Source organism: Paroedura picta, chromosome 10 (genome assembly GCF_049243985.1).
Source record: "Paroedura picta isolate Pp20150507F chromosome 10, Ppicta_v3.0, whole genome shotgun sequence".
Taxonomy (NCBI): Eukaryota; Metazoa; Chordata; class Lepidosauria; order Squamata; family Gekkonidae; genus Paroedura; species Paroedura picta.
This window is the reverse complement of record NC_135378.1, coordinates 29,594,450-29,622,331: the sequence shown is the minus strand read 5'-3', so window position 1 is coordinate 29,622,331 and position 27,882 is coordinate 29,594,450. Positions and strand designations below refer to the sequence as shown.

General features: G+C 43.6%; 1 protein-coding gene across 5 annotated transcripts in view; it reads left to right on the top strand.

Moving 5' to 3' along the window:
- TEC (tec protein tyrosine kinase) overlaps positions 1 to 27,882 on the top strand; it is a 58,275-nt gene that overhangs the window by 18,259 nt on the left and 12,134 nt on the right. For 4 of the 5 annotated variants that reach the window (XM_077301905.1, XM_077301909.1, XM_077301910.1 and 1 more), the window contains 6 exons: positions 2,438 to 2,620; positions 21,252 to 21,353; positions 22,606 to 22,687; positions 24,322 to 24,450; positions 25,194 to 25,234; positions 26,035 to 26,219. In XM_077301905.1, the coding sequence (XP_077158020.1) occupies positions 2,483 to 2,620; positions 21,252 to 21,353; positions 22,606 to 22,687; positions 24,322 to 24,450; positions 25,194 to 25,234; positions 26,035 to 26,219 (677 nt within the window). In that variant the 5' untranslated portion in view covers positions 2,438 to 2,482. The remainder of the gene's footprint in view (positions 1 to 2,437; positions 2,621 to 21,251; positions 21,354 to 22,605; positions 22,688 to 24,321; positions 24,451 to 25,193; positions 25,235 to 26,034; positions 26,220 to 27,882) is intronic. The other variant, XM_077301906.1, reaches the window with a different exon arrangement.

Below are 27,882 nucleotides of genomic sequence, written 5' to 3'. Positions count from 1 at the left end.
GTGCCTTTGGGAGGCTTAAGATGAATCTTGATGATGGTTGCCATTCTCTCTTGTTTCAGAATATGTGGGTTGTGGGTTTTGTGTTAGGTTCTCACAGGATGTAACTACCAATATACCTGTCCTCCAGGAATGTATACTAATTTGGGGGTAGTTATATCTGCCACATCCTGTGGAAATGAGTCCCTTAGGTTAAATACGACGTAAACTGATGCTATGTTTTCAATCTGTTGTTTCAGTAGATACTCTTGAGATTTTATATTCTCCGCAATGGTTTTATAAATTATGTCACTCCTTTTTTTTTCTTCTAAAAATGATGTATTATTTAAATCTTACAAAGATTCAAATTAATTTTAACATACCATAGTGTAGTTGGTTAAGAATGGTGCACTCTGAAGAATTAGATTGGATTCCCCACTCCCCCACATAAAGCCTGTTGTGTGACCTTGGGCCAGTCTCAGTTCTCTTAGAGCTCTCTCAGTCTCACCTCCCTCACAGCATGTCATTTGCAAGGAGAGGAAAGGTAGGTGACCATATGCCACTTGGAGATTCCTTAAAATAGACAAAAGTGGAGTATAAATCTTCTACTGTTTCCAAGTCTACCTTGTTACTCAGTAATAGCTACTGCTAGGTACCTCATAAAAATATTACGATTTTTTTATTGTTTTATTGTTGAATCTTAGTTAGCTAGGAATTTTTATTCCAGCACCAATGGCTTTCATACCTTGTAAAAGTGCATCCACTTCTAAACTTATTCTGCTTTTGGGGATTTGCCACACAATGCTTCAAGTGGCCAGTAGTGCAGATTTTGGCAGGCTGTGGGCATAGCTGTGCCTGTTGCCTCCGGTACTACTGGTGGCTGTTTATGAGCCAAACTCTTGGGAATGAATGAGGATTCAGGGTGAGGGAGGGGAGGAGGGGATTTGGCCGTTCTGCCCCCTCTTCTTCTTTGCCCACCACTTGAAAAGAGGGTTCGGAGTCTTCCAGCCCAGGAGCTTGAGCCTTGCGACCCACTGTCAAGAGTGTCATAACTCATTTTCGTATTGTAACCCACAGTTTGCAACTACTGCTGTATGTTCCTTTTGGCCCCTAGTAGCAGTAAATTTCATCCCCCCTTTTTTTTGGGGGGGGGAGGAGGGAATTTGGAGGCTTTCAACAGCACCCCTGTAGCAAATTCAATATGTTCATCGATGTTATTTTTCTAGCAACCCTGTTAGACGTCCCTGTATATATAACCGTGTGAATTAACCAGGGATTGGATTAACATAGCTCTGAAGTCGGGCTCACATGGTTTCTTCTGCATGATAAGTAGTCCACAGCCCCTCTCAACCTGCTGTATGTGCCAAAGTTGGCATGAGGAATGTTACTGAAAACTGGACTTTGCACAGACAGTGCTAGTTTGAAGTTAGTTGTGGTGTTAAGTTTTTTGAGCTGCTGTTGAGTAATGCAGGTTGTACAGCCTACCAGGGGCAATCAAACTGCGGCCCTCCAGATGTCCATGGACTACAATTCCCATGAGCCCCTGCCAGCATTCGCTGGCAGGGGCTCATGGGAATTGTAGTCCATGGACATCTGGAGGACCACAGGTTGACTACCCCTGGCCTAGACTACAGGACACATACTGAGTCCAGTGGCACTTATAAAACCAATGGAATTATATTCTGAGTAAAAGCTTTTCTGCGCATGCACATGAAAGCTCATGCCCCGAATAAAACTCCAGTGGCCTTAAAGGTGACACTGGATCCAATCTTGGCTCTGCTGCTTAAGATCCACATGGCTACCCACCTGAACCTGGAGCCTAGTCACAGTCACAAGATACAGGAGAAGCCAGCTATGTGGGCCCTTCCAGGGGCTTAGATGTGTTAGCCCCTCAGATACCAAGCAAAGTTATGTTTCTTTCTCCTCAAATCCTGACCTCTGCACTACATTTTTTTTAAACAAGGGGGTTTGTAACTGATTTCGTAAAAAGAAACCGGAACAGTTAGTTCCGATACAGCTGACTTTCTACGTTGGGAGAAAATAGTTCTTGAAAGCAAAATGTGCAAGAGACACCCACTTGTGACAGATGTTGCTGCCTTTCTCAGGCCCTTTTTAAAAAGGAGCCTCTCTGTGGCTTGTTGTGCACAGCAGAAGGAGGTGTGAGAAGACTGCCAGTCCATTGACTTCGATGGACTTCAAGAGAGCCGTGTGCTCCTTAGCAGCGGAATGTCCTGTTTTTCATGCCAGTCAAGCTACAGGTGACGTGCCGTTGCAGACCTCACCTGAGCACAGAGTTGACCTTTTTGTCTAATGTTTAACTTTGGTTAATTTCAGAGTTACTGTGTCAGGAATGCAATTTCCCTGGTTGTGCTGTAATTCGCGAGTATCACTGGCAGTTTATTTTTAACCACCATGCAGCCATGGCCTAGCAAAACATAACTGATTCAGTTACCCTTTGCAGAATTGGATCTTCAATGGCTGGGGCAAGATTGAGCAAGTGGCTGAAATGAGTATGAACACTATTCTAGAAGAGATTCTGATTAAAAGATCACAGCAGAAGAAGAGGACATCTCCTTTAAATTACAAAGAGAGACTTTTCGTACTTACAAAATCCATGTTAGCGTATTATGAAGGTCGACCAGAGGTAAGTTTCGTTTCGCTGTCCTTTTTGGTGGTTCCTTGAACATTTGCATTTGTAAGGGGTTTCTGTTGTTGTTGTTGTTATTGTTGTTCTTGTTGTGATTTGATTTGCTGGTGTTGCACTTTGTTACTGATGTTGGAGATGTCATAATGACTGTATGCCACTAGTACTGGATGAGAGAAATACAAGTCTTTATAGTAGAGCTCTCCACTTTTCAAAACAAAACAAATTTTGTATCCACGTGTGAAATGCTGTTGAGTTGCTTACAGTGACCCCATGGCAGGGGTGGCCAAACTGTGGCTCTCCAGATGTCCATGGACCACAATTACCACGAAGCCCAGGGGCCACAGTATGGCCACCTATCGATTAATGACCTCCAAAATGTCCTCTTGTTAAGAGCTTTGCTCAGCTCTTGTTGGGGTCATGGCTTCCTTGGTTGAGCAAATCCATTTCATGTTGGGCCTTCCTCTTTACCTGCTTCCTTCAACTTTTCCAACCATTATTGTCTTTTTTAGTGGCTCTTGCCCTCTTATAATGTGCCCAAAGTATGATAGCGTCAGGTACAGTCATCAATATTAAAAGAACATCCATGGTATTCTTAGTAACCGGGCTGCAACTCATTTGCAAAGAAATAAAATGTTGTTTTGATTTCTCAAAATATGCCAAATGTGGATCCTTTTCTTAAGCATCTCCATGAGCAGACTCAAACGCAACTTAGTTTTTCAGATATGAATCTTACAGAAATCATCGTGACAGGCTAGTGATAAACATGATGGATATCATAACATTTTTTTTCAGATTTCCTGGTATGCATCCTCCGAGACAAGCAGTAAGGCCACCTCCCTTTTCACGGTATTTTTGTAACATAGGAGCTACTCCTGTCTCAATCTTTTCTCAAGTTGCTTAAGTCATGCCAGGAGCCCTAGGGCATACATACAGGAGGAATCCACTTTGTGGTCCTACGCATACCAGTGCTGATCCAGTTTCAGGAGTGGAAAGACTGGTGTGGGAAGGAGCTGCAACCTGGGTTTCTCCCATATAGCTTGGGGCTTCCTGATGTAACCTGAGCAGCACAGGCCGTAGCTGGGCCGAGGCAGCTTCATGCTGCAAATGTAGTGTGAGAAGAAACCCAGAGAGCCTTTGGCTGCAATTCTAAAAACACTTTCCTGGGAGTAAGCTCCATGGTATAAAATGAGAAGAAGAAGGAGAGTTGTTTTTTATGCTCTGCTACCACACTGGCTCTCAGCGTGCTTACTTCTGAGTAGACTTGCTCAAGGCAGCTAATGATTATGGATGCTAGGCTGATCTTGCATTGAGCAGGGGGTTGGGCCTGCATAGCCCCTTCCAATTCTATGATTCCTCCTTCTGTCTGTGGGTGCTTTGAGGTAAAAGGCACAGGAGCAGTCAAGCTTGACAAGGGAGAGTGCTAGCTCAGACTGAAATAGCGAAAACAGTTATATTGAGGTTGGCTTCCCTCACAGTCCGAGAGCACAGGGATCAGAGAGGGCTCCTCACGAGCCATTGCAGGGTAGTGGTTAGAATGTTAGACTAGGAACTTTGGAGATTTTGGTTTAAACTCCTGCTTGCCACAAAACTTGCTGGGTGACCTTGGGGCCAGTGACACACACTCTGCCTAATCGGCAGGTTTGCTGAGTGGATAAAATGGAGATGGGCGAATCCACATACCCTTCCCTGAGCTCCTTGGAGGAAAGGTAGGATAAAAATGCTATAGAGCAGGGGCAGTCAAACTGCGGCCCTCCAGATGTCCATGAGCATTCGCTGGCAGGGGCTCATGGGAATTGTAGTCCATGGACATCTGGAGGGCTGTAGTTTGACTACCCCTGCTGTAGAGCATGGGTGACCAAACTGAGGCTCTCCAGATGCCCATAGACTACAGTTCCCACGAGCAGCTGCCTCTTCGGGTAGAGAAAAGCGGCCTATAAGAACCAACTCTTCTTCTTCTGCCACCTAGACATCTGGAGAACCACAGTTTGGCCACCCTTGCTCTAAACGGAAAACTAAAATAAAAGGAGGCCTCCAGTGTGAGTTCAGTATTAGGATACGTTTGTGCCTGTTTCAACATTTGATGCTTCTTTAGAAGTCTTGATTAAGGCTGTACATGGGGTGCCACCAATGATTGGGTGCTTTATGGTAAGAAAACTAGGGCTAATTGGAAGAAAAGGCCTCTTTTATTATGTGGGGCACAGAGAAGACTTCTTATTTCTGGTTGTGTTTTTGTGTTGTGAAATTGCTGCAAAGATGAGTTGGAATGCCATTGTGCGTGTTTCATTGTAGGATTGTGCTATGGGAAGTAAATGACTGCTTAAAATCTCACAGGGTTCTCTGGGGTCACAGTTCCAAGTGGTGTAATGGGCTGTAGTCCCAAGGTCAAGAGACTGGAAGCTATGAGGCAGGTTGGGGTAAGCACAATTGACCGAGACTGTGGCAGGCACTGGCTGAGGCCCCCGAAGAAGCAAGTGGTTACTTCCATGCTCAAGCAACATAGTCATATGTTGAAAAATAGCCAAGAGAAGAGCCATTTGATCAGTGGCAGGTAGCGGGTATGGCAGTTATGGCCCATGCCCTGGGTGCCACTTGATGGGGGCATCACTGAGCAGTTTCTATTAAAGTCAGACAAGCCATCCTCGGATAGTGAAAAAAGAATTTTCCTCAGATGTCTGATCTGTCTTTGATTATCAAACTAAAAAGAGAAGGGCTGGACTTGAGCTTGCCCCAAAGCCAGAAGGACTCTGGAATGTAACCTGATGTGCTGATGTCACTTGGGAGTGACCTCTGCACATCCGGGTCGTCAGGGGTACTTGCCCTAGGTGCTGTTTTCTGTAGATATACTCCTGAATCTGGTTCAAGCTTTGATTGGTAGGCTTCGTTCGAAGAAAGCCCTGAGTCTAAAACTTTATAGATCCAGATGGAGCTGAAGTGACATTAGCTCCCTGGGTTACCTGCACAGGTGCTGAGAGTGGGGGTTGTGTTGCTGTCCAGCTGGCATCTCTGGGAAGAACATTTGTCTTTCATTACTTTTACATACATAGAGGCGCAGATAGACAGACCTGAAACCCAGAGTCTCAATTCAAAAATCCTGAAGTCTTACTAAAGCTCTCCTCATTCTAAAGCTATTTTGAATTGTAGCTGGAAGTATGACAAGGAGTCTCTTTTTAAAAACATTACCAGGATAGCTAGTCTGATTTTGCCATGATTAATCAGACCTGCAAAGAAGATGGAGATTCCAGTAGAAATTAAACTGTTCAAAGTGCCCATGGTGATACTGTGAAGGTGATCATTTGTATTTTCCCCTAAATTGGTGCTAATTATAATTAAGAAAATGTTTCCTGAACTAGTTATGAAGCTGCCTGCATTCACTGAATTTTGTTCTTAAGAACAACATTCTTGTTGTCTAGTTGTTTGGTGACTGCATGATGTATTGTAAGGTATGGTGGAAGAACTAAGTAGGCCAAAGATTTTAAGATCGCTGATTTGTCTCCAGATTGCATTAGAAATGTCCCAATCCAGTAAGGCAGGGGTAGTCAACCTGTGGTCCTCCAGATGTCCATGGACTACAGTTCCCATGAGCTCCCTGCCAGCATTTGTTGGCGGGGGCTCATGGGAATTGTAGTCCATGAACATCCGGAGGACCACAGGTTGACTACCCCTGCAGTAAGGAAGACGTGTACACAGAATCACTTTCTATGCATGAAGCTCATAGACAACCCAGAAAGTACAACTGGACCAGAAATCAGGGGCTAGCTGCTTGGAACATATGTTGCCCATTTTAGAACAGCTGCATTAGCTGTCAGTCTGTTTCTGAATTCAATTCAAGGTGCTGGTTTGACCTTTTAATCCCTTCAAGACCTGAGACTCTGTGTACCAGTTATGATAATCAGGCAGCCATCTGTGGGCTATGCTACCATTGACCAGAACTTGGGCCTTTTCAGTTGTGGCTCTGGCTCTGTGGAATGGGCCACCTGAAGAGATGAGGGGAGCCCCAAACTTGAAGGTCTTCAAGAGGCGTCGCCTGCCCTGCCTGATTAACAGGGGTTTTGTGGAAGTCTGATTTGACAAGCATCTTTTAAGGGGTGAAGGGGGGGATAGATTTGAGGTTTGTTATTTTATTACTTTTAAACCATTATTGTAAGCTGCCTTGAACTATGAGGAAAGGTGGAATAGAAATGTTTAAATAAGAAATATTAAAACATTCATTTTGGTTCCATTAAACTGGAATGAAGGTATCACCCCATCCAAGACCACAAATTCAGGAGCCCAACTACATGACACAGTTTTCTTGTGCACATCTCTGAGTCTGGTGGTAGAGTTGCTAGGTCCTTTGATGTGTGCCATGGTGGGGAGAGCATTACAGGGGTGAGGAGGAGCACCACAATATGCTGACGTCACCCAGAAATGATGTTGGCATGTCAGAGACATTGGGGGTCATACTGTGGGTTTAAGGCAAAACTCTATGTTAGAAATCGCTTCAAACCATAGAGTTTTGCCCCAAAACCAGAGCATCATCTCCTGACAACCATGGTGTGCTGATGTCACATCAGGGTGACATCGACATGTCACAGTGTTTTTAGGTGAGTCAGGGGGAAGTTCAAGGAGCAAGGTGCATTGGAGAACTCCTGTCCGGTCCAGTAGGTAATTCTATCTGGTCTGTAGATATGGTCTGGGGATTTCATGCTTAGAACTTCATTCACAAGTATGCAGGGGTTCGCTTCGGATCAAGATGGAGAATCTACCCCCACCCCATTCCCCCAGCCTGAAACAAGCACTGCATTCCCAAACTGTATCTGTTGACTGTACCTAGGAATGTACCTGGTGTGTTAGCCCTACAGTGGTAGAACACAATAACTGGCTTTACCTGGGGAGCTGGTGCATCATTCAATGCCAAAGAGGCAAGGATAAGCCTTCAGTCATGGCCTGGCCACCTGCTGGTCAGTGGCTGTGGCTAAAAGCCAGCTAATTCTAGTGGGAGGGTGGATTCTATGGTATAGGTATATTAGTCCCCCAGGTGGGATCTGGGATTTCCCAGTATTACAGGTCATCTCCATACTAAAAAGATCAGTTCCCCTGGAGAAAATGACTACTTGGGTGGACTCCATTATACAGCCCCATCCCTAATCCTGTCCCCTCCTGGCTCTACCTCTAAAATGTTCAGGTATTTCCCAGCCCAGAGCTGGCAACCCTACTATGGTATCACATTCCTGCTAAGCACATTCCCCCAAGCTCAACTTACCCTTAGTTCCCAAATCTCCAGGTATTTTATAAGCCAGCTAGCAGCCCTAGCGGGCCCACACTGGGAAAAGTGTATCATGTAATTAAGGCCCTGAATTGTCAGTGAGAACCAGATAAGAGCCAAAGAATGTTTCTGGTAGTGTTCATGACAATCACATGCCCTATAGATAAGAACCTTAGAGTTCTTATCTATTCTGGGAAAGTACACAGTACAGGCCTCTCCATGGCTTTATACAGCAAATTTAATTCAGTTTCATACAGCAAATTTCATCCTATTAATGAGCTATTTCTGACTATTTCAAACAGCGCTACTTCCACCACCACCACCACCACCGCCCCTGGCCTTTTTTGCCATGTGGTATTTTGCAGGGTTTTTTTTCAATGTCATAAGTTTAACCAGGGGTGGCCAAACTGCAGCTCTCCAGATGTCCATGGACTACAATTACTATGAGCTCCTGGCAGATGGACATCTGGAGAGCCACAGTTTGGCCACTCCTGAGTTAAGCTAAAAAGTGCCCAGCAAGATCTTGTACTTGGAATCTGAGAAATGAATATAAGAAGTCATGGAGGAGCAGACACAATTTGAGTAGACAATTGGAGCAGAATTCTATTTGCTTGTGCAGTTACATTATCTAATGTGGAGTGTGTTTTTAAACTGAAAATGGTTAGTACCGAAATATCAGATCAGCATTCATGTGAGAGCTTGGAGTTTGAGCTAACTGCTATTTTTAGATGCACACAGGAAATTGAAACCCACTTTTCATTAGTGATGTAACTTTTTAAGAAAAGGACATCCTAGGCAAAATGTGGTAATCAGTATTTTGTTTGACAGACAGCTAGGAATTCTTCCCTGCAAGGCTAAGGGACAGGGATATTTTGTCTCAAGAACTAGAGCTTTAAATTGTGACACTCAACCCCATATCGTTATCCTTTAAGGGCACATTAAAACCAAATAATCAGAAATAGGTTTTGTATTTTCTGGAAATTTTAATAATATCATATAATACAATTTGTTATTACACAGTTAAAGACAATTGCTTTTTTTCTTTTTCTTTTTTGAGCCTCTGGTACTTGGTACCTGTTATGGCTTGTTACAGAGGTCTCTTGACTTTTTTCACTCTTTTTCCTCTGGAAATTTTTATGCCATGAATAATTGGGGTGGGAGACATTTTCCTCTATGAAAAATTGGACATTGGGGGAAGGTTGGCAATATTTACTTTCTTATTCTATTTACTGCTTTCGGTACATAGTGCATTATACATGATTTAGCATTTAAAATGCAATCTTTTACTTGTTTATGAAAAGTAGCAGTATAAAACAACTTCAGTTTTGGTCAAATGAAATAGTCAGAGCATGGCAAACCGTTGTACTATACATGTGTGTCTTAGGTTTTGCCATCTGAGGCTTTCAGTGCAGTACTAAGAAGACTTTCCTAGGAGTAAGTCTCATTGAGTAGACCTGAAAAGGATTCTATGCTGACCAGTTAAGATCTCACTGTTGATCACCTATATTGTATTTCCCATTCCCCTTCTGCCTTTGTGCTACAACAATGCAGGACATTTATTTATGTACTAGTGGCAGAGCTCTTTGCACCCTGAAAGGCAATGGGTGCTAGTCCTCTGGCTAGTATGAGTTTTGTGGAATGATCTCTAGAGGTTGGAATGGGCAGTGCGGTAGGGATGGTAGTCCCCAGGTGGGACCTGGAGATCCCCTAGGATTACAGGTCATCTCCAGCCTAACTCTATCAGTTCCTCTGGAGAAAATGATTACATTGGGGAGAGGACATCATAGCATTAGACTCCACTGAGATCCCTCCCCACCCCAAATTTGGCCCACTTCTGGCTCAGCCCCCAAATCCCCTGGTATTGCCAACCCAGAGCAGGCAACCCTACCAGTAATCGGCAGCTGTCCAATTCAGGACTTGAGCTCTGATATCTTTCTGCTGCTGGAGATATGATCAGTGTGCCCAACCAGGGTTGCCAGTTTCAAGCCAGGGTCTGGAGATCTCCTAGAAACACAATTGATCTCCAGATGACATACACCAGTCTTCCTGGAGAAAATGGCCACTTTGGAGAGGGAACTCCATGGCATTATACCTGGAGATGCCAGCCTCCAGGTAGGACCTGGAGATCTCTTGGTGGCAGCACGGACATTGGTGCTCAGACCAGAGCCCTGAATGTGAAGCCATGGGAAAGAGAATGAGGAAGCGGAGGAGGACCCACCCCTGCAACCAAGCCGAAAGGCAAAGCACCGAAGGGTTAGTGGTGGCAGGGCCCAACCTGGGGTGGCTTTCCCCCTCCCCCCTTACTGGCAACTGTGTGGGTCAGTGGGGCTCTGGGCCAGAGCCCTGAGTCAGAAGCAGCAGGAAGAAGGAGAAGGAGGCGGATGAGGGCAAACATCCCACCAAAGCGCTGTGACCAGGCCCAAAGACAAGACGTGGAATGGATTATGGTAGCAAGACCCAACCCAGGGCAGGTCTCCCCCCGCCCCCCTTACAAGAGGCACAGAGTAGAAGGAGGCAGAGGAGGGAAGGAAGAGCTACAACTGGCCCCAAGTGGGGGACATGTATCAAAGTTACCTTGAAGTTCCCAACTAGATATGAAATCACAAAATTCCACAAACTCTTCTGCTAGGAGCAGAGATGCATTTTGTATTTTAGTATATTTAAGGGTATCATCTTGAGGATATTCACCAGAATTGTGATAATCTAATATTTTGTTATACATAAAAACCTTCATTATACAACATTCTTAGAAAACAAATTTAGTGAAAAGACCTCAACTCAGTTAAACTCATCCTTAACATTATTTCATCCCCCCCCCCCCAAAAAAAAAAGATTTAGGAACTTTGTCTCAGTGTCTGACACCATTTCCAGTTTTTCTTTAGGACAAACTGAAATAAAGTTCTAGGATGGAGAACATTATGTTGCAAAATTTTCAGTTTTCTTTCCAGGTCTTCCCATCTCTGTGATCTTGAAAGGCCGGCATTACCATGTTGCAAGCATGAGAGCACTCCCCTGTGAAGGTTCATTTTTCTGAATAACTCGGGCGTGAAATTAACCACTTGTCTTCTCGCATGGGGCAAATAGAAATCATGCACAATCCTCAATATTTGTGCTTGGATTCAGAAATAAGTCACAAATAATGAATGAATGCGGGGTTGGAAACGAGAAATCTTCAGCCTCCTCCTAATCTTTCACAGTCGACCCAGAGCCTCTCTTTTGCAACAGCTTGTCACCCTGTTATCTTTTTTTTTTTTTTAATCCATGGGACATAGAATATGGTGAATCAGCTTTCCGTACGTAATAGTTTCTGATCAGGAGTTTTTTGCAAATGGTACACTATCGCCCCCTCCTCCCCCCAGTCACGGTTAAACCCAGTAGCCTTTGACCTTCTCTTATTTCTTTTTGTTTAATATCTCCTACTTGCCCTGCAGCTTAATTTTGGAGCCCATTTTAAAAATAGTCACTGTGCAAGCGTTAAGTCCCCATGAGCGAACGCTTTTATTTCAGCCAGTGTCATGTGCAAATCAGGCCCGAGTCAGTTACTGTGAGGAGACCTGTGAAGGTCTTGACATAATTACATTCATGAACAAAGAAACTGTTCATACATAAAAGGGAAGGAGATTGGAATTATATAATGGGCTAGTTTATTCTTGGCTGATTCAGTAATGAAGGAAGGCACACCATTTAATACGTAGGCCCAAACCAAAAGTGTTCTCTGTACACACACTTGAAATGACCTGGTCTGGTAGCTTTAGTCCTTGAGGTTTGCCAGTAACTGTGGCTGGCATCTTCAGAGGAGAAACATTAGGAACTAAAACGACCAGAGGTCATGGCCACACAAACCAGAAAACTGACAACAGCCAGTTGAATCCGGTCAGGAAGGCCTTTGACCATTGATTGTGTCCCTGTTCAGAGCCTCCCGGTTGCTTAATATATGTTTTGCCTGAGCTCTGGCGGGATGGAGCCTCAGCAAGCCCTAGCTTAAATTTGACCTTGTGTTGAAGGTGATCAGGAAAAGAGACAGAGACCACCATCTTCAGCTGCAAAGCATTAAATAGGATTAATTTGGGCATGTATTGGGCATACAGACATAACCAGGGATCAGAAGCAAGTTGCTTCCTAAAAGTTGAAAAGCCCCCCTCCCCACACTTTAGTTTGTCTTAAAGATTCTGTACTTATTTATTTTACTTTTATATTTTTAGGCTGCCCCTCTCTAGCAGCAATATTGGAGTGGCTAACGACAGTTTAAGATTCCATACAAAAAATATAAACCATTTAATTTTAAACCATATCCATTAAAAACAAACAAGCATGCTCTGTCGCTGAGGCCTGAGGGCATGACCATCCAGGCATGAGATGGTGGGGATGGAGAGGGCATGGGTCAGATGGCTTTGCCCTCAACCATAAGCCCGGTGGAAGAGTGCCATTTTAGAGGCCCTTCAGAACATTGATAGTTCTGAAAGGGCCCAGATCTCTGTTGACAACTCCTTCCACCAGGCTGGTCAAGGCCAGGCACGCTTCTGTGAGGAGGACAGTCCTTATGATATGCAGGTCCCAAAATGCATAAGGCCTTGAAGGTTACATCCAGCATCATGAAACTGATCTGGAACTCAACTGAAACTCAGCCAGTATGGATCTTATAAAATGTGTAGATTTAAAAGTGTGAGATTACAAGATTATCTGGATCTTGAAAAATATATTTTTAATTGACACATGGAAAGGGAGCATGCTAGCTAATATTTTTGAGTGTGTTTGCACTAATAATTTTGTGAGCTGATTTGCAAGGAGTGAAGTAACTGGTATCCTGAAAGGCTGAAATCAAAATGTTTCCATGGTACACACTTCAGTCATTTTGACCTAGGTCCTACAGCCCAAGCAAAACGAGCTTGTATGGGCTGTTAGAGTTATCTTGCCGGAAGCCAGGAACATCATCTGTATGCTTTGTAAAAACACTGTACAGTCTGTGGCCCTGTCCCCACTGAAACCAAACACAATTTTTTCTTATGGATCTGACAGGGTCTAGCCACAGCAGGCTGAACTTGCTCTGTACTGTTAACTTTTTAACCACTGTTCATTATGACATGTTGGTTGTCATCAACCAAAACCACAGAAGTTTATGTTTGGCTGCTTTAGTAAATTCTGGCCCAACAATTACCTGAAAACATCTCAGTAAATTTCAAAGCTAGTTTCATTAGTTCAGTGAAGGGTCACTGTTTGGGGGTGACACAAATGCATTGTAAACACGGCAACATAATTAAACCAGATTTATAACTGGGTTTTGTATTTTGTATTTCCAGTACTGGTACAAAGCAGGTGCTATGTACTCATTGGCATCCGCTATTATTGTCAAAACACCACGCAAATCTTGAAGTAACAATACTTGTTGACGGTTGCATCGAACCACTTCTTCCAGGTTCAGCAATATTTTGGTACAAATGTGAGCCTCTTACACATTTCCTTTCCTTGAGTGCTTAAATCCTAGTACAGAACACTCAAGATGTCTTTTCCTTTGGATGACAGAGCACTAGAGCCTTACTGTATATTCATAATACTTGTTTATTTCAGAAACTATTTGAGACAAAGATTTTTGAGCAATCTGAACTGTAAACCAGACTGCTCAACTGGTAGTCCTGCATCAAGTTTCCAAAGAGAGCAACTGCATCCCAAGGTGCTTTCCCTTCAGCCAACACACTTCTGTCTCTGCCCGAACTCAAAACCATATGTAATTGGGGCCTCTTTAACCTTGGGTGCTGACAGGAAGACTTTGAATCAGGTGTTCCTTCCATGGGATTTTTGCGCCTCTGAGACTTATACAAGCCTGTTTCTCCTTGTGTACAGGCAGAAGGAGCAACAACCTTCTCCTCTGTACTGTTTTCTCCCCCTAAAAGTGTTGGCAGAGTTTAAATATGCAAAGGAGCAGATCACCAGGAATCTTAAAACATTAACATAGTTTTATTTAGAAGAGAAACAACTTTAGAAGAGAAACAAAGAAGAGAGAGGCCTGGCTGTTCTGTATCTTCATTCTGTTCTGGAGGCAAGCAGGGAGGAAGAGTGCTCAAAGGAGCAGGAAGTCCCCAGTGAGCCAAGCATGACACAGGAGGAGATTGTTTGAAAACTATCAGGAAGTTCCTAATCTAACCATGGTAAATATGTATCTCCACCATTGTCCCCTGCAAGATAGTCTTTATTTTGATGTTCAATCATGCACACTACAGATCTTGCATATGCAATTGTAAAACATGCCATGCAACTGCTTTCGACTTTGCTTGCAAAATTATGACTTTCACAGCAAAGTCTAGTGGCTTGATGGGATTCATAAAGAAGTCAGCTATCACTTCTGCCTGCAAAAGCAAGCGTGAGTCTGAGAGGCCCAATATTCCCACCGAATGTCTGATTCAAAGTCCTCTTCTCATTACCCAGCACGTATGAGAACTTTGTAACCTATAAACACGGGACACACCTTCATCCTGTAGATAAACTGTCCATTTAGGAAAACATCTCTAGGTGTTAGTTTCCACTAAAGAAGCATTACACTGGTGTTCCAACTTTTTCCAACTGCTTTTTCTGTCCTCGGCGCCCAGGCCACATCCCTAGTGCCCCTGCAATATAAACACGCACCTCATGCTTAGGGTTAGGTCTATTGCAAATTCAAAACACACTATATTGCCTATCCTTTTTTGTTGTTGTGCAGCGGCCATATATTAGTCTGGAAAAAAATATGTTCATTGTAAAAGTCATTCGTAAGAAGTTCTTTGAGTCCTCATTGGGGAGAAAGAAAAACAGAGAAGAGAAAGAGAGAGAGACAGAGACAAGCAATGGAAAATCCCATGTCCAGGAGCAAACCTGAGAAAGCTTTTCCAGCCTCCCAAAGATGGAGACTTTTAGGGAAGGGTTGTCAACCCTGGGTTAAGGGGTTTCCACGTACTTGGAGAACCTCTGCAGGCATGCAGAAACATGCAAGGTTGTAAATGAACCAAAAAGGAAAAGGAGAGAAAGGCCTTCTTGCTACCCAGGGGCCTGTTGAGGACTGAATATGTTCCAGGAGGCATGGATGGAATGTTTAGAACATTTGTGATGATCCTAAAGGACGACAAAAGGCAATTATGGAGAAATTCATGTGCTCAAGTCCCAAGGAGTGTAGAGACTTAGAGGGAGCGTGTTTGTTTGTTTGTTTAATTAATATACTGCCCCTCACTGTGTTGCCTTGGAGCAGTGTGCCTGGAACTGCAGAACAAGAAAGTACATAGAAACATTTGCAACAATATGAACAAGAAACGTAACAGTCACAAACAGTCAAATATCAATCAAAATTTAGGAACAATTTACGCTGGGGTATCTGCAGCAAATTAGGAGGGAACAGCAACAGCTGAATAGCAGCTGTAGGCTAGGGATGTGCAGAATGTCAAAGTTGGCTGACAAAGGGGGCAGGTTGCAGGTCCCCATCGATGGCCTCAATGGAATTTCCATACATACCCCTCAATTCCCTTTGGGTGGCCAATTTGTAGGGATAATAAGATGGATTTACCAGTAGATGTATACAAAATTCCTCTAGTACTCAAAATAGCTGTATAAGTGTGTCCTTTCTCTAGATTCCAAGGCTAAAAATGGCATTACTGTCCTAAAGAAATTTTCTAGGAAGTACATTACATCACAACCAACAGGTTTTCAAGAGAATATGTTCAAAGCTTTTCATACTTCTAAACAGTTAGAAGTAGACTAGTTGGAGTGGGCTAGACCAGGGGTAGTCAACCTGTGGTCCTCCAGATGTCCATAGACTTCAATTCCCATGAGCCCCTGCCAGCATTTGCTGGCAGGGGCTCATGGGAATTGTAGTCCATGAACATCTGGAGGACCACAGGTTGACTACCCCTGGGCTAGACAATAAGTGTCATGCTGAAGGACTCTCATGCTGTTTGGTGTATGTGTGAAAGGCACCTTTGAGGAACTTTATGCCACCGTTCTGCACACTGGCTTTTTTCTTTAGGTAAAATCTGGTGGTGCTTGTTCAGACACGGTAGCACCCACATGAACATTCTGCACTCTCATTCTGCTATAGACATGATTCACAACAGAATTATCCTGAGCAGACAAGCCAGTCCAGTAGCAAATGGTTGCTGTAGCAGAATGATTGTGCAATATCCAGTGATACATGGATGCAGCCACATGAACTTTTTAGCACTGCATTGAAGAACTCTGTACGTGCAGATAGATTTTTCTTTAAAAAAATACTTGGTGTAACAGAGAAAGGCAACTTGGTGTAGTGGTTAAACACAGCATCCTTTAAACTGGAGACCGAGGTTTGATTCCCCACTCATGTACATGCAACCTTCGTGTGAGTGCATGGGGAGAGAGCTGGCTCATGTGTGCAAGTGCATGTGCATAAAGGGATTCAGTTTATCATGATGCCTGGAAAGGCGAAAGTCCTCAAATTCCTATTCCAAAGTCAAGCACAAAGAGATAGAGCACAGAGGCAAGCAAGTGGTTGAACACCTCTGGCTGCCCTGTACTATAAGGTGAGGAATCCACTTTTTAAAAAATTCAATTTGTAAGAACAAAGTAGATGGGAGGACACGGGTAAAGTGGCTGTAGTGGCCGCTGGTGAAGGTCCTCCTGTGCTCCCCCTTCAGGGCCACCTTGTCTCTGGACAGTCTCATTGCTGTAATCCTGGGTGAGTTACCTGTAGCCACTGCCATCAGCAACCCCTCCCTCCATGGTGGAGGCATGGCAGAGGAAGGGCTTTAGAGCTTTTTCTTAAAGGGCTTTGGCTTCTGAATCTGCCCCTGGCAAGATAGGAGCAATACCAACATGTTGCCCCTTTTCTTGGGAAGTTAGCAGGGATTTTCAGTGAAACTAACTTCCCCATTATTATATTTCTCCCACTGCAGTGGGCAAGCCGCAAAGGCATATTAAGAGCTTTTTATTTTATTTTTAAAAATCTTTTATTGAAGCATAAACAAACTTACAGGGAAACACCATATAAAACATACAAGACATACAGAACCATTACAATACAAAAATGTACAAAAAAGAAAAAATACTTCTCACTGCTTTGTAATATACTGAAATGACATGTTTTCACAAAAGAAAAGCATCAAAGCAAGCAGTTTATAAATTTTACAATACTATTTAGGTAATCCAATCATCAACATCAACAGAGAAAAATAAAATGCACTCCTTTTATTTTGTGAAACCAGCAATTCTGACATTTCATATTGCCTTGCATTGGTTAGGAGCTCAGACTTCTAATCTAGTGAGCCAGGTTTGATTCCCTGCACCTCCACATGCAGCCAGCTGGGGGACCTTGGGCTCGTCACAGCACTGGTAAAGCTGTTCTGTCCGAGCAGCAATATCAGGGCTCTCTCAGCCTCACCCACCTCACAGGGTGTCTGTGGTGGAGAGAGGAAAGGGAAGGGGATTGTAAGCCGCTTTGAGACTCCTGGTAGAGAAAAGCGGCATATATGAACCAACTCTTCTTCTTCTTATATATTTTTTCCAAGAGTCCCAATCTAAACAGAGAGACTCCTCATCCTGAGCCCCCGGGGAGGGCGGTATATAAATATAAAAATAAATAAATAAATAAAATAAATCCCCCTTCTCTATCCAATCGGTCAGTTTAGCTCCCAACTGCCAGGTCCCTAACTTTATACTGCCATTCAACTATCGTGGGTATCTTTCTCAGTTCCCATCTCAGTGGGTATCTTTCTCAGTCCCCACAAAATTCTAGCAGCTGCTGAAAAATACCTACACAGTTCCATTGTTTGACTATTCATTAATTTATCTAATCTATTTAATAAATAGACTGCTTTTTAGTGTACTTGCAGTTCAGCTGGGGTAATGGCAAAGGCCAGTCTCATTCCCTTTGAGGGTGTGTCTAAGAACATGTCATAATTCTGAGCAACAAGCTTAAATTGCTTAAGAGACAGATCCGTATAAAACATGCAGAAGAGCTTCCATCCTCGTGCCAAACTTTGGAATTGCTTCATTAAGGGGGGTTGTTATATTTATTTATTTAATCTATGCCGCCACTCCTAGCCAGCTAGCTCGCGATGGCTTACAACATCCCTTAAAAGACAACAAGAGTCAGTAAAACATACAATTAAAATCCCCCAGCCACCGTCCAAAACCCACCCCCTAAGCAAGCCACCAGTTTGCTGTCATATGTGCCCAGGAATGATGTACATGGAGACAGGACCCTGGAAGGCCACGGAATACTAAAAGGGTGGGTGAATATCCACATTAGCACATGTAACGATGTAAAAAAGATGCAGCATTTCCTTTGAAGCAGAATCTACTCGGTCAGAAGTCTGTTGTATAATCAAAATCCAGCATAAGACAATTTATCAGTAACGCTAAAAGATCATGAGATGCTTCTTGATGTTATCCACTAAAAAGTCTCAAGCTGCTGCTGCGTGTTTAACTTCAGGTCTGGTATCATTTTAAATTTTCAGAAGCATGGGCTGTTTTTCAGGCGTATTTTTAGCTTTATCTAGATTCAGGCATCCTGACTTTCTTCCTGATGAGGGCCAGTAAAGCATGAATTTACTGCGCATAATGTTTTGTTTTTTTCATTCTGAGTGCTGCTAAGAAGCACCTGCTAAGGAGCCAGCCTGGTGTAGTGGTTAAGAGCAGGGGCTTCTAACCTGGAGAGCGGGGTTTAATTCCCTGCTCTTCCATCATCACATACGCCACAAAACCAACTCTTCTTCTAACCCACCCCCCATCACATATGCCACAAGAGCATTCTTATGGCCCAGCAATATCGTGACTTCTGCAAGACAGTGTTGCAATATGCTACCAGCATGGGAAGAAGGAAGTGAAGAAGAGTTGGTTTTCATTTATTTTATTTATTAATTCACATTTATATACTGCCCTCCCCAAAGGCTTATACCCTGCTTCTCAGTGACCGAAGGAGGCTCAAAGCAGCTTACAATCACCTTCCCTTTGTCTCCCCACAACTGACACCCTGTGAGGTAGGTGAGGCTGAGACAGCTCTGACAGGACTGCTTGTTCAGAACAGGAGGTCACCCAGCCAGCTGCATGTGGAGGAGTGGGAAATCAAACCCGGCTCACCAAATTAGAAACTTTCACTGTGAATCACCGCACCACGCTGGCTCCAGCCTATCTGTGGTAGAGAGATCTTAAGGAGCAATTTGTGTCACTTTTTAAATCAAAAGAATGGACTGGTGTTTATTCCCACATGAGAGTTCTACAGTAGAGAACTGAACTCCTCCTATAAAAGCTTAAATATTTCTTTTTTGCGGGGGGGGGGGAGGGGGGTTGTCAGAAAATGAAATATCTGTACTAGATTTAGATATCTGTACTACAAGACAATACTTTCAGGAAGATGTGTGGGCCACACACGATAAGTGGAAAACAGGTGCACGCTTATTGCATGGAAAATCAATCATGTAGATAGGGTCTGTGTTGTTTGCGGTTCTATCCAAGTGTTAGGTAAAAGTGTTGTTTAGGTTAAAGTGTTGTTTTGCGGTTCTACCCAAGCTGGGTGTTAACAGGTTTGACCCCCCAACTTCTTTGCTCCAAAATACGGAAGGACTTTGGGCAGCATCTAGGACAAGCTTTCTCAGCCAGGGTTTTGTGAAACCCTGGGGTTTCTTGATGGCCCTGGAATGGGTGGGAATTGATTTGATGTATAAAATATATTTGTTAAACATTTATTAGGTGATATGACCATATACGGTCACGTCAACCTGTCCCACCCCCCAGAAGGGCCAATGATGGCTCTGGAGGGGGTGGGAAGGGGAGGGGCCCCAGGTGGGCGTGTACACAGCTATGTTTTCCCACCCATATTCTGCATAGATTGCATCAATTCTGGGGTTTCTTGAGGCCTGAGGAATGTTTCAGGGGTTTCTTAAGAGTAAAAAAAATTGAGAAAGGCTGATCTAGGCAAACGTTTGTGATTTCTAAAGGCTGCTTTCCAGCTAGATTTGGATTTTAAGAAATGACTCCTGAAGGTAACATTGTGGCATAGGAAAGGTATATTTGCATGAGTGCTTCTGAGTCAGACACAACTATGCCGAGATCTTCTTGGCTAGCTTGTCTTGGAAGATGACTCATTTATTAATCTTTCCTGTGTGAAAGTATTATCTGATAGGAGTGATTTGCAAGAGCACTGTCTGTGGATGAAAATTTGCACCAAGGGTAAAATGGCCCAAGTGAGAAATTAAGCGCTGTGTGGTTTTCCTGTGCCCTCCATCTAAGTTTCTGTTCCCCCACTGGGGGGCTTTTCGCACGCCTTCAAAATCGCACAATGGTTGCCAATTGAAAACGCTATTGATTTGCCGTTATGCACAACGTCGTTGACAATCTGCCACACACCTGAAACCGATCCGCAAAAAGCGCTTCCTTGTAGCGCTTTCAGGGAAATCCCCAAAAGTGGATTCACCCTCCGGAAAGCGATACACTCCTGCAACCAATCTGCAACACTAGCGAAAAAGACCTGTGCGTTAACATTGTTGCGGTTTCTACAAAGTCCCTCCCCCCTGGCTCTCTCCTCTGATCTTCCGGCGAAGCGATCGCCATTTTTTTTTTCTCCAAGCGAGCGGGGATAAACGCACCAGCGAGCCTCTTTCTGTTTAGAGGCTTCCCCGGCTTCAGTCCCTCCCCAGAGTCACTAAGCACAAACAACACTTTGGACACAAACAACAGAGAAGCCCGTTTGCTGATGTATTTTCCCTTTATTTTTTACACGAAAATTGGGCCCGTGAGAGGGTTTTTTTTTTTTTTCACTCGGAGGGAGCGTGGCAACGATGAAACGACAGCTCAAACACACCGGGCAGCTGGATGGGTCTCTCCGTTGCAACGAATCAACACACATTCGTTGCAATGGGTGTGTTTTTTTTTAAAAAACTTTCTTAAAGGGAAAGGGGCTGTTTGGGAGCATGCTAACGGCCACCCATTGGCTGCTTGACGGCCAGGGGCGGGACGAGCTTGGCAATAGCGCTTCCTGGCTAGCGATTTTTGCCGAGACCGGAAGCCTGTGGGAAACGCTACAAAACACAACTGGATTCCACTACAAAGGCAGGTATGCATAACGACGAATTCCACTATTTTAAATGGCGATTTTTCATTCAGCAACCAATTTGCTACAAAGATCCCAGTGCGGAAAGCCCCTGGGTTTTTGCTTCACTGGCTTCTGTCTTCCCTGTGCCTTCCTGATTCTGATTCCTTGAGCACCACCTTCAGGACAGTCATGAGAACAGTCCACATCTGATATTTCCACATGGCTGAGGATGTGCTGCCAGCCAAACTGTGCCCTCTCCTGGCTGAATCCATGCAGAATATTTGTGCTCCGATTGGTACTGAAATCCAGTGCATTTGTTCTGTTTATGTGTCTGAATTGTCACATTCGTTTTTGCTTTGCAGAAAAAGTATAGAAAGGGTTCGGTTGATATTTTCAAAATTAAATGCGTGGAGATTGTGAAAAGTGATGGTGTTATTCCCTGTCAGAACAAATACCCATTTCAGGTAAGTTTGCTTGGTTTGAGAACCCAGTCAGCCATGAATACAGATTGTAACTATAATGCTTATTTGTTCATACAAAGTTTCTTTCATAGAATTGCAATATTTATCTGTTTGCTGTAGGGCTTTTTGGATTTAAAACATTCAGCATTCCTTACAGGCATGGTGCAGTTCCTTAATTATATAAGTGCCCACAAGGAGTTTCAAGGCAAGTGAGAAGCAGGGGAGATTTGTCCATGTCTTCTTCTGCAGAGGTCTCCCTTCCTGGCGAGATCAGACTATATCATGCTGCCTTCCCAATACAAATCCTTTCCACACTTAAAACTAGTCTGCTTTGAAGAGAACTACCTGTGCACAATTCACTTCACCATATCACAAAGATGTTTTTATTTAGAAATTATAAGAATTGACTATTACTCCTGTGGGACCTATAAAAAAACACTCAGTGTAATCAGTGTAAGTAACAACTCCAGAGAACACAAAGAATTTGTGGCAAAGCACACGGTTTAAGGGAAGCCTATAAAATGGATGTCATTCAAAACGTAAGAGATTAACAGTGCAGCCCTGAGAAAAATTGCACCTTTCTAAGTCCAGTGACACAGATGTAATTCTGTGTAGAATGGCAGTGTCTTTCCCAGGAGTAAGGCCCATTATTCAATAAATCGGGCCTGACTAGACCTGCTTAGAATTGCTCTCTGGGGGCCAAACTACACATTATGTGTTTGAACCAGGGAATCCAGACCCAACTCACTTTCCGCACAAGTCACACAGCAGCTGCAGGCTTTTTTAGATTCCCCAAGAGTCCAGTTAAGCTCAGGATGATACCCCACTTTTGGAGTATTCTGTGTATGAAAAGCTCTGAAAATGGGCAGATTAATTAATTAGAGAAAAGTACTATGCAGTTTGGCCCTAAGATTAGTCAGCTGAAAAGACATTCTAGTATATTCTACCCAGTTGTGAAAGGGACAGGAGAAGTTGTTGGAAAATGTGGGGGAAGTGTGATATTTTTGCTGTGTTAGGCCCAAAGTGAAGAGCCCAGGGGTAGAGGATGCAGTCCCCACCCTGCTACCCAAACCCCTTCCTGTTGTTTCCACAGCAGAGGCAAACTTTCCCCACCTCTCTGTGGACACAATTTAACTGTAAGCAAGTGCTGTCGTTCCATAGAAACTGCTGTAATATGTAGAGACTTATTTATATGCCGTTAAAGATTTTGAGCTTGAAAACTGCTATACTAATTTATGTTGTTTCTCCTTTCTAGGTGGTGTACGATAGTAGCACGCTTTATATTTTTGCTCCTACTCCACACAGCAGGGACCAGTGGGTGCAGCAACTGAAGGAAGGTAATGAGAGCAGTTTATAAAACTTATCTGGCAAAAGTTTAAATGGAGACGGGGGAAGGATCGAAACGCAAAAGGACCAACTAAGAGCTTTCCCCCGTAGACATGCTTAAGAATCCTCAGCCTACGTATTTATAAAAGCAAGAATGCCACCTCTTTCAACTGGTGTTCTGTTCTCGGGCTAAAAAGTAGATGGAAGGATTTTTAATAAGTATGTGGGTGAAGTTATGCCACTGACGAGTTATGCCACAGACGTTAGAAGGTTTAACAATAATTCCTTTTTAGGGAATCCTGCCAGCAAAAATAGGCATTAGGAAATGTGTGTTTATTGGTATAATCACTTATCTTCAGGGAAGAAATTCAAATGGTTGCAACGGCAGGAATGATCAGGCATCTCCTTCTCCTCTGAAAGGGGTCTTCCACCATTACATATACATTCTGAGGGAAACATGGGTTGTCTAGCTCTGTGTTTAACATCTCGTTCTGCCTTGAAAATTATAGTTCTTTGAGGGATAAGGGGATGAATAATCTCGTACTGTTAACCCTTGGCATATTAGAAGAAGAGTTGGTTCTTATGTGCCGCTTTTCTCTACCCGAAGGAGTCTCAAAGCGGCTTACAGTCGCCTTTCCTTTCCTCTCCCCACAACAGACACCCTGTGAGGTGGGTGAGGCTGAGAGAGCCCTGATATCACTGCTCGGTCAGAACAGCTTGACCAGTGCCTTGGCGAGCCCAAGGTCACCCAGCTGGGTGCATGAGGGAAGTGCAGAATCCAACCCAGCTCGCCAGATTAGAATTCTGCTCTCCTAACCACTACACCAAACTTGCTAATTCACAGCCCTGTACAGTGAAAGTGAATGTAGAGATAAAATGTTTATAGTATAGATCAGGGGTAGTCAACCTGTGGTCCTCCAGATGTTCATAGACTACAATTCCCATGGGCGTCTCATGGGAATTGTAGTCCATGGACATCTGGAGGACCACAGGTTGACTACCCCTGGTATAGATAGTTTAAAAGGTTTACTTTGGTGATGCCTAACCCCCTCCCTGAGAGCCAGTTTGGTGTAGTGGTTAGGAGTGCGGACTTCTAATCTGGCATGCCGGGTTCGATTCTGCGCTCCCCCACATGCAACCAGCTGGGTGACCTTGGGCTCGCCACGGTGCTGATAAAATTGTTCTGACCGGGCAGTGATATCAGCGCTCTCTCAGCCTCACCCACCCCACAGGGTGTCTGTTGTGGGGAGAGGAATGGGAAGGTGACTGCAAGCCGCTTTGAGCCTCCTTCAGGTAGGGAAAAGCGGCATATAAGAACCAACTCTTCTTCTTCTTCTCCCTGCTCATCTACTCAATATCAAAAACGGCAAAAAAAAAAGTGTATTTCTCACTGTCACCCTCCCAAAATAAAGCAGGTCTTGGAGAAAAATCCTAAAGTAATTGAACATATTTTTCCCTATTAATAACTGTTAAATAATTGGTGGACACACTCTGTCCAGGCAGCAGTTAAAATGTAGTTACTCTCTGAGAAATGGGAATGATGGTTGCTTTGGGGTAAAATATTAACAATTTGTTAAAGTCAGAATGGAATTACTCATGTTCTTTAAAACTCCAGTATTTTAAAGATGTTGTTGTTGTTTTGTAGAAATAAAGAACAATAATAATATAATGGTTAAATACCATCCTAAATTCTGGACTGATGGAACCTACCAGTGCTGCAGACAAACAGAAAAATTAGCACCTGGCTGCGAAAAATATAACCTCTTAGAAAATGGTAAATGATCATATTTCCTGTGCTGTTCAGAATAATTTTTATCCATGCATCTATTGATGCTCTTTCTTTCCAGAGGCTTAGTTATTGTCTGCTCAGTATTTTATGGATAACCACAATTAGGCCCAACGTGAGTATTCACAAACTGACAGGGAATATGTGGGGGAGAGGATTGGTATAAGCTTGTGACTTAGCAGTCATCAGTATTATGGCTGCACGTAACACCAGTCTTTAACTGCTCTCAATCAAGGCCAAGTTCTTTTTGGCCCTGGCTGCAGCCTGGTGGAATGCTCTGCCAACTGAGACCAGGACCCTGCGGAACCTCAATCAGTTTTGCAGGGTCTGCAAGACCAGGCCCATGGTTGAGGCCAGGAATCATACCATCTAATATCATCTCATTGGCTAGCCTCCTCCCCCTGGAAACACCTACTGGGAAGCATCCTCTGGAACATCGAGGGCGATTCCATCCACTTAAAGAACAAAACCCTCCTTAATGCTCAACTAACTGCTGTATATCTTTGGGGAAGTTGTTAAGCTTTTAATCTAATTGTGATTTTAATGGTATTTGATTGTGTTTTCTTGATTAATGTTAACCACTTTGAGCCTAAAGGGAAGGGTGTGTCATAAGAATATTAATTAATTCATTCATTAATTCAGATCTTTCAAAAATCCTCCCTTTATTATCCCTATGCGCATGAAGTTTTAAGAGTAATCTGCAAATTTAACTTTGTGCTGTTTGGTTTAAGGTATAAAGACATTGCCTACACCAGTACCAGACAAAAATAAGGTATGGAGAGAATTCCAAATTGTCCATCTTCTGCTGATAGTTGTTTGTATTTGGTTCAGGGTTAAAAAAAAAAAAAGATTAGAACTTTCCTCTAATAACTTTGAAACATTGGTTATGATCTAAATCCAGTCCATTTAAGGAAAAGCACCTACTTACTACACGTGTTGCCAGTACTTCATTAGATACTTTACTAAGTCCATAGTCATCTTCTATTTCAGTCTACCTTATGTTTTAAGGGGCAGGAGGCATCACTAGTTTCTGTGGACTGCAGGGATGGACGAGAGGGCCATTGTTCCAAAGAAATGGCAGACTGAGAAGGTTTCCTATTTTTGCATTGGTAACTTGTGCTTTAATCACCTCACTGGAGTGTGACCAGTCAGACTGAATGTCTACAATTCTTATGGTAATTACAAAGAACCAAGTTGAGACAGTGACTCAGGTCTTTGTTTGAGGCGTGGGTAAGCCATATTCATGTTCACATTCAAAATATTCATGTTCACATTCAATTATGTAAGGAACTGAGTGTCATTGCAAGCAGAGTTACACCCTTCGAAATCCATTGAAGTCCCTGGATTTAGATGGGAGTTTCTCTGTTTAGGATGGTATCTTGAATTCCCGTGAACAAATCATGGTATCTCATGATTATGTATCCCAAGTATTGTGGCCATTTGTGTCATTAGTCTGCATAATCAAGATGAAGTCCGTGAATGTAATCACCTAAGAATATCTAATAAATACTCTCAGTTAAATATAATAATTTAAACCTTTCAATAGAAAATATAATAATAATTTTGTTCAAGTTTCAGAGGAGGCCTCCACCCCCTATTCCCCCAGAAGAGGAGGAAGAGGAAGAAGAAGAAATAGTAATTGCCATGTATGACTTCCAGCCCACAGAAAGTCATGACTTGAGACTAGAAAAAGGTGAAGAATATACAGTCATTGAAAAAAACGACATTCATTGGTGGAAAGCTAGAGATAAATATGGGTGAGAACTGTTGCTTCTATTTTAACTCTTTTATCAGTGCTCTTGCAGTACAGTGAATCGGATTGGTTATGCATAATTTGGATAGTCATAGCTGACTTATCAATAGAAATCAAAACTACTTCTTCAGTTATGCTGAAGAATCTTCAGATTTGTAACATTTATGTTGTGGGCAAATCTTCATACCTCTATATCAGGCCCTTCTGTGAGGGTTCAGAAGGGGCCAGTGTAATATAGTGGTTAGACCGGGGATCCACTAAGGCAGTGGTCCCCAACCTTTTTATCACCGGGGACCGGTCAACGCTTGACAATTTTACTGAGGCCCGGGGAGGGGTAGTCTTTTGCTGAGGGATGTCATCGCCACCTGAGCCCCTGCTCCGCTTGCTTTCCCGCCGGTGCCCCTGATTCCCGCTGCCCACTGGGGGGCGCTGCCAGCAGCAGCTGCGCAGTGCCACACCAAGGGGGAGCCCCAGCCATGGTGACCGCTGGAGAGCACCAAAGGTGAGCTGGCAGCAGAGTGGCAGGATAGCCCCTGAGGCAGCAGCCGGGGAGGAGGACGAGGGGGAGCCGCGGCCTGGTACTGATTGATCCACGGACCGGTCCCGGTCTCCCGACTGGGGGTTGGGGACCACTGCATTAAGGGATCCCATAGGCACCTTTGGAGTTATGACACAGCAGGATGGGCACAGTTACAAAATGGCTGCCATAAAAAGACTGTTGCAGGTGGTGGATCCAGCTGCAGAATTGTTGCTCCAGCCTATCTTTAGTCACACAGTTCTATGGGGGCAACTGGTGTCAAAACAGCAGTTAAAAAACAAAAACAAAAAATCAGAAGGCTTGCTGGCCAGAAGCTCCAATTTGCCTTACTCACTTTTTAAGAACACTTGGTAGATGCCAGAAAAAGTGGGGGTCCCTGAGCTAGACTGCTGGATTAGATCTTGTTCAGATCCACTTACCTGTGCTGGATGTCCTTGGACAAATCATTATATATCAGCTTGACCTAGAATCATAGAATCATAGAGTTGGAAGGGACCATACAGTCCATCTAGTCCAACCCCCTGCTCAAGTGCAGCATCAGCCTAAAGCATCCATGGTTATCTGTCCAGTCACTGCTTGAAGACTGCCAGTGAGGAGGAGCTCACGGCTTCCTTAGGCAGCCTATTCCACTGATGAACTAGACTGAAATCCCCCCCCCCCCCCGATATCTAGCCACTACTATTCTACACATAGACCATTTATGCACTGGGAACTTCACTGCCTCAGCTCTCATACAGGAACACAAATTGGGGGCAGATGAGGTGCACCAGACCAAATTCTCCCCCATGTGGGTACAGGAAGAAGTGGGGCAACCTGCCATGACTAAAACTCTAGCCTGCATCCTGGCATGAAACCTCCTGTGCATAAACGGTCATAGTTTAAACCCATTATGACAGGTCTTATCCCCTGTTGCCAACAGGAACCACTCCCTGCCCTCCTCCAAGGGATAACCTTTCCAATACTTGTTTCGGATTCAGAGTACCTTTATTGGCATAAAATTGCAAAACATAAAATGAAAATTTCAAACAGTTTCAGATGTAAAATCTATCGTAAAAGATTTTCATTTAAAATTGCCAGTAAAAACTTTGCTACTTTTATAATAGTTGCTGTGTCCCTCACGTTTAGTATC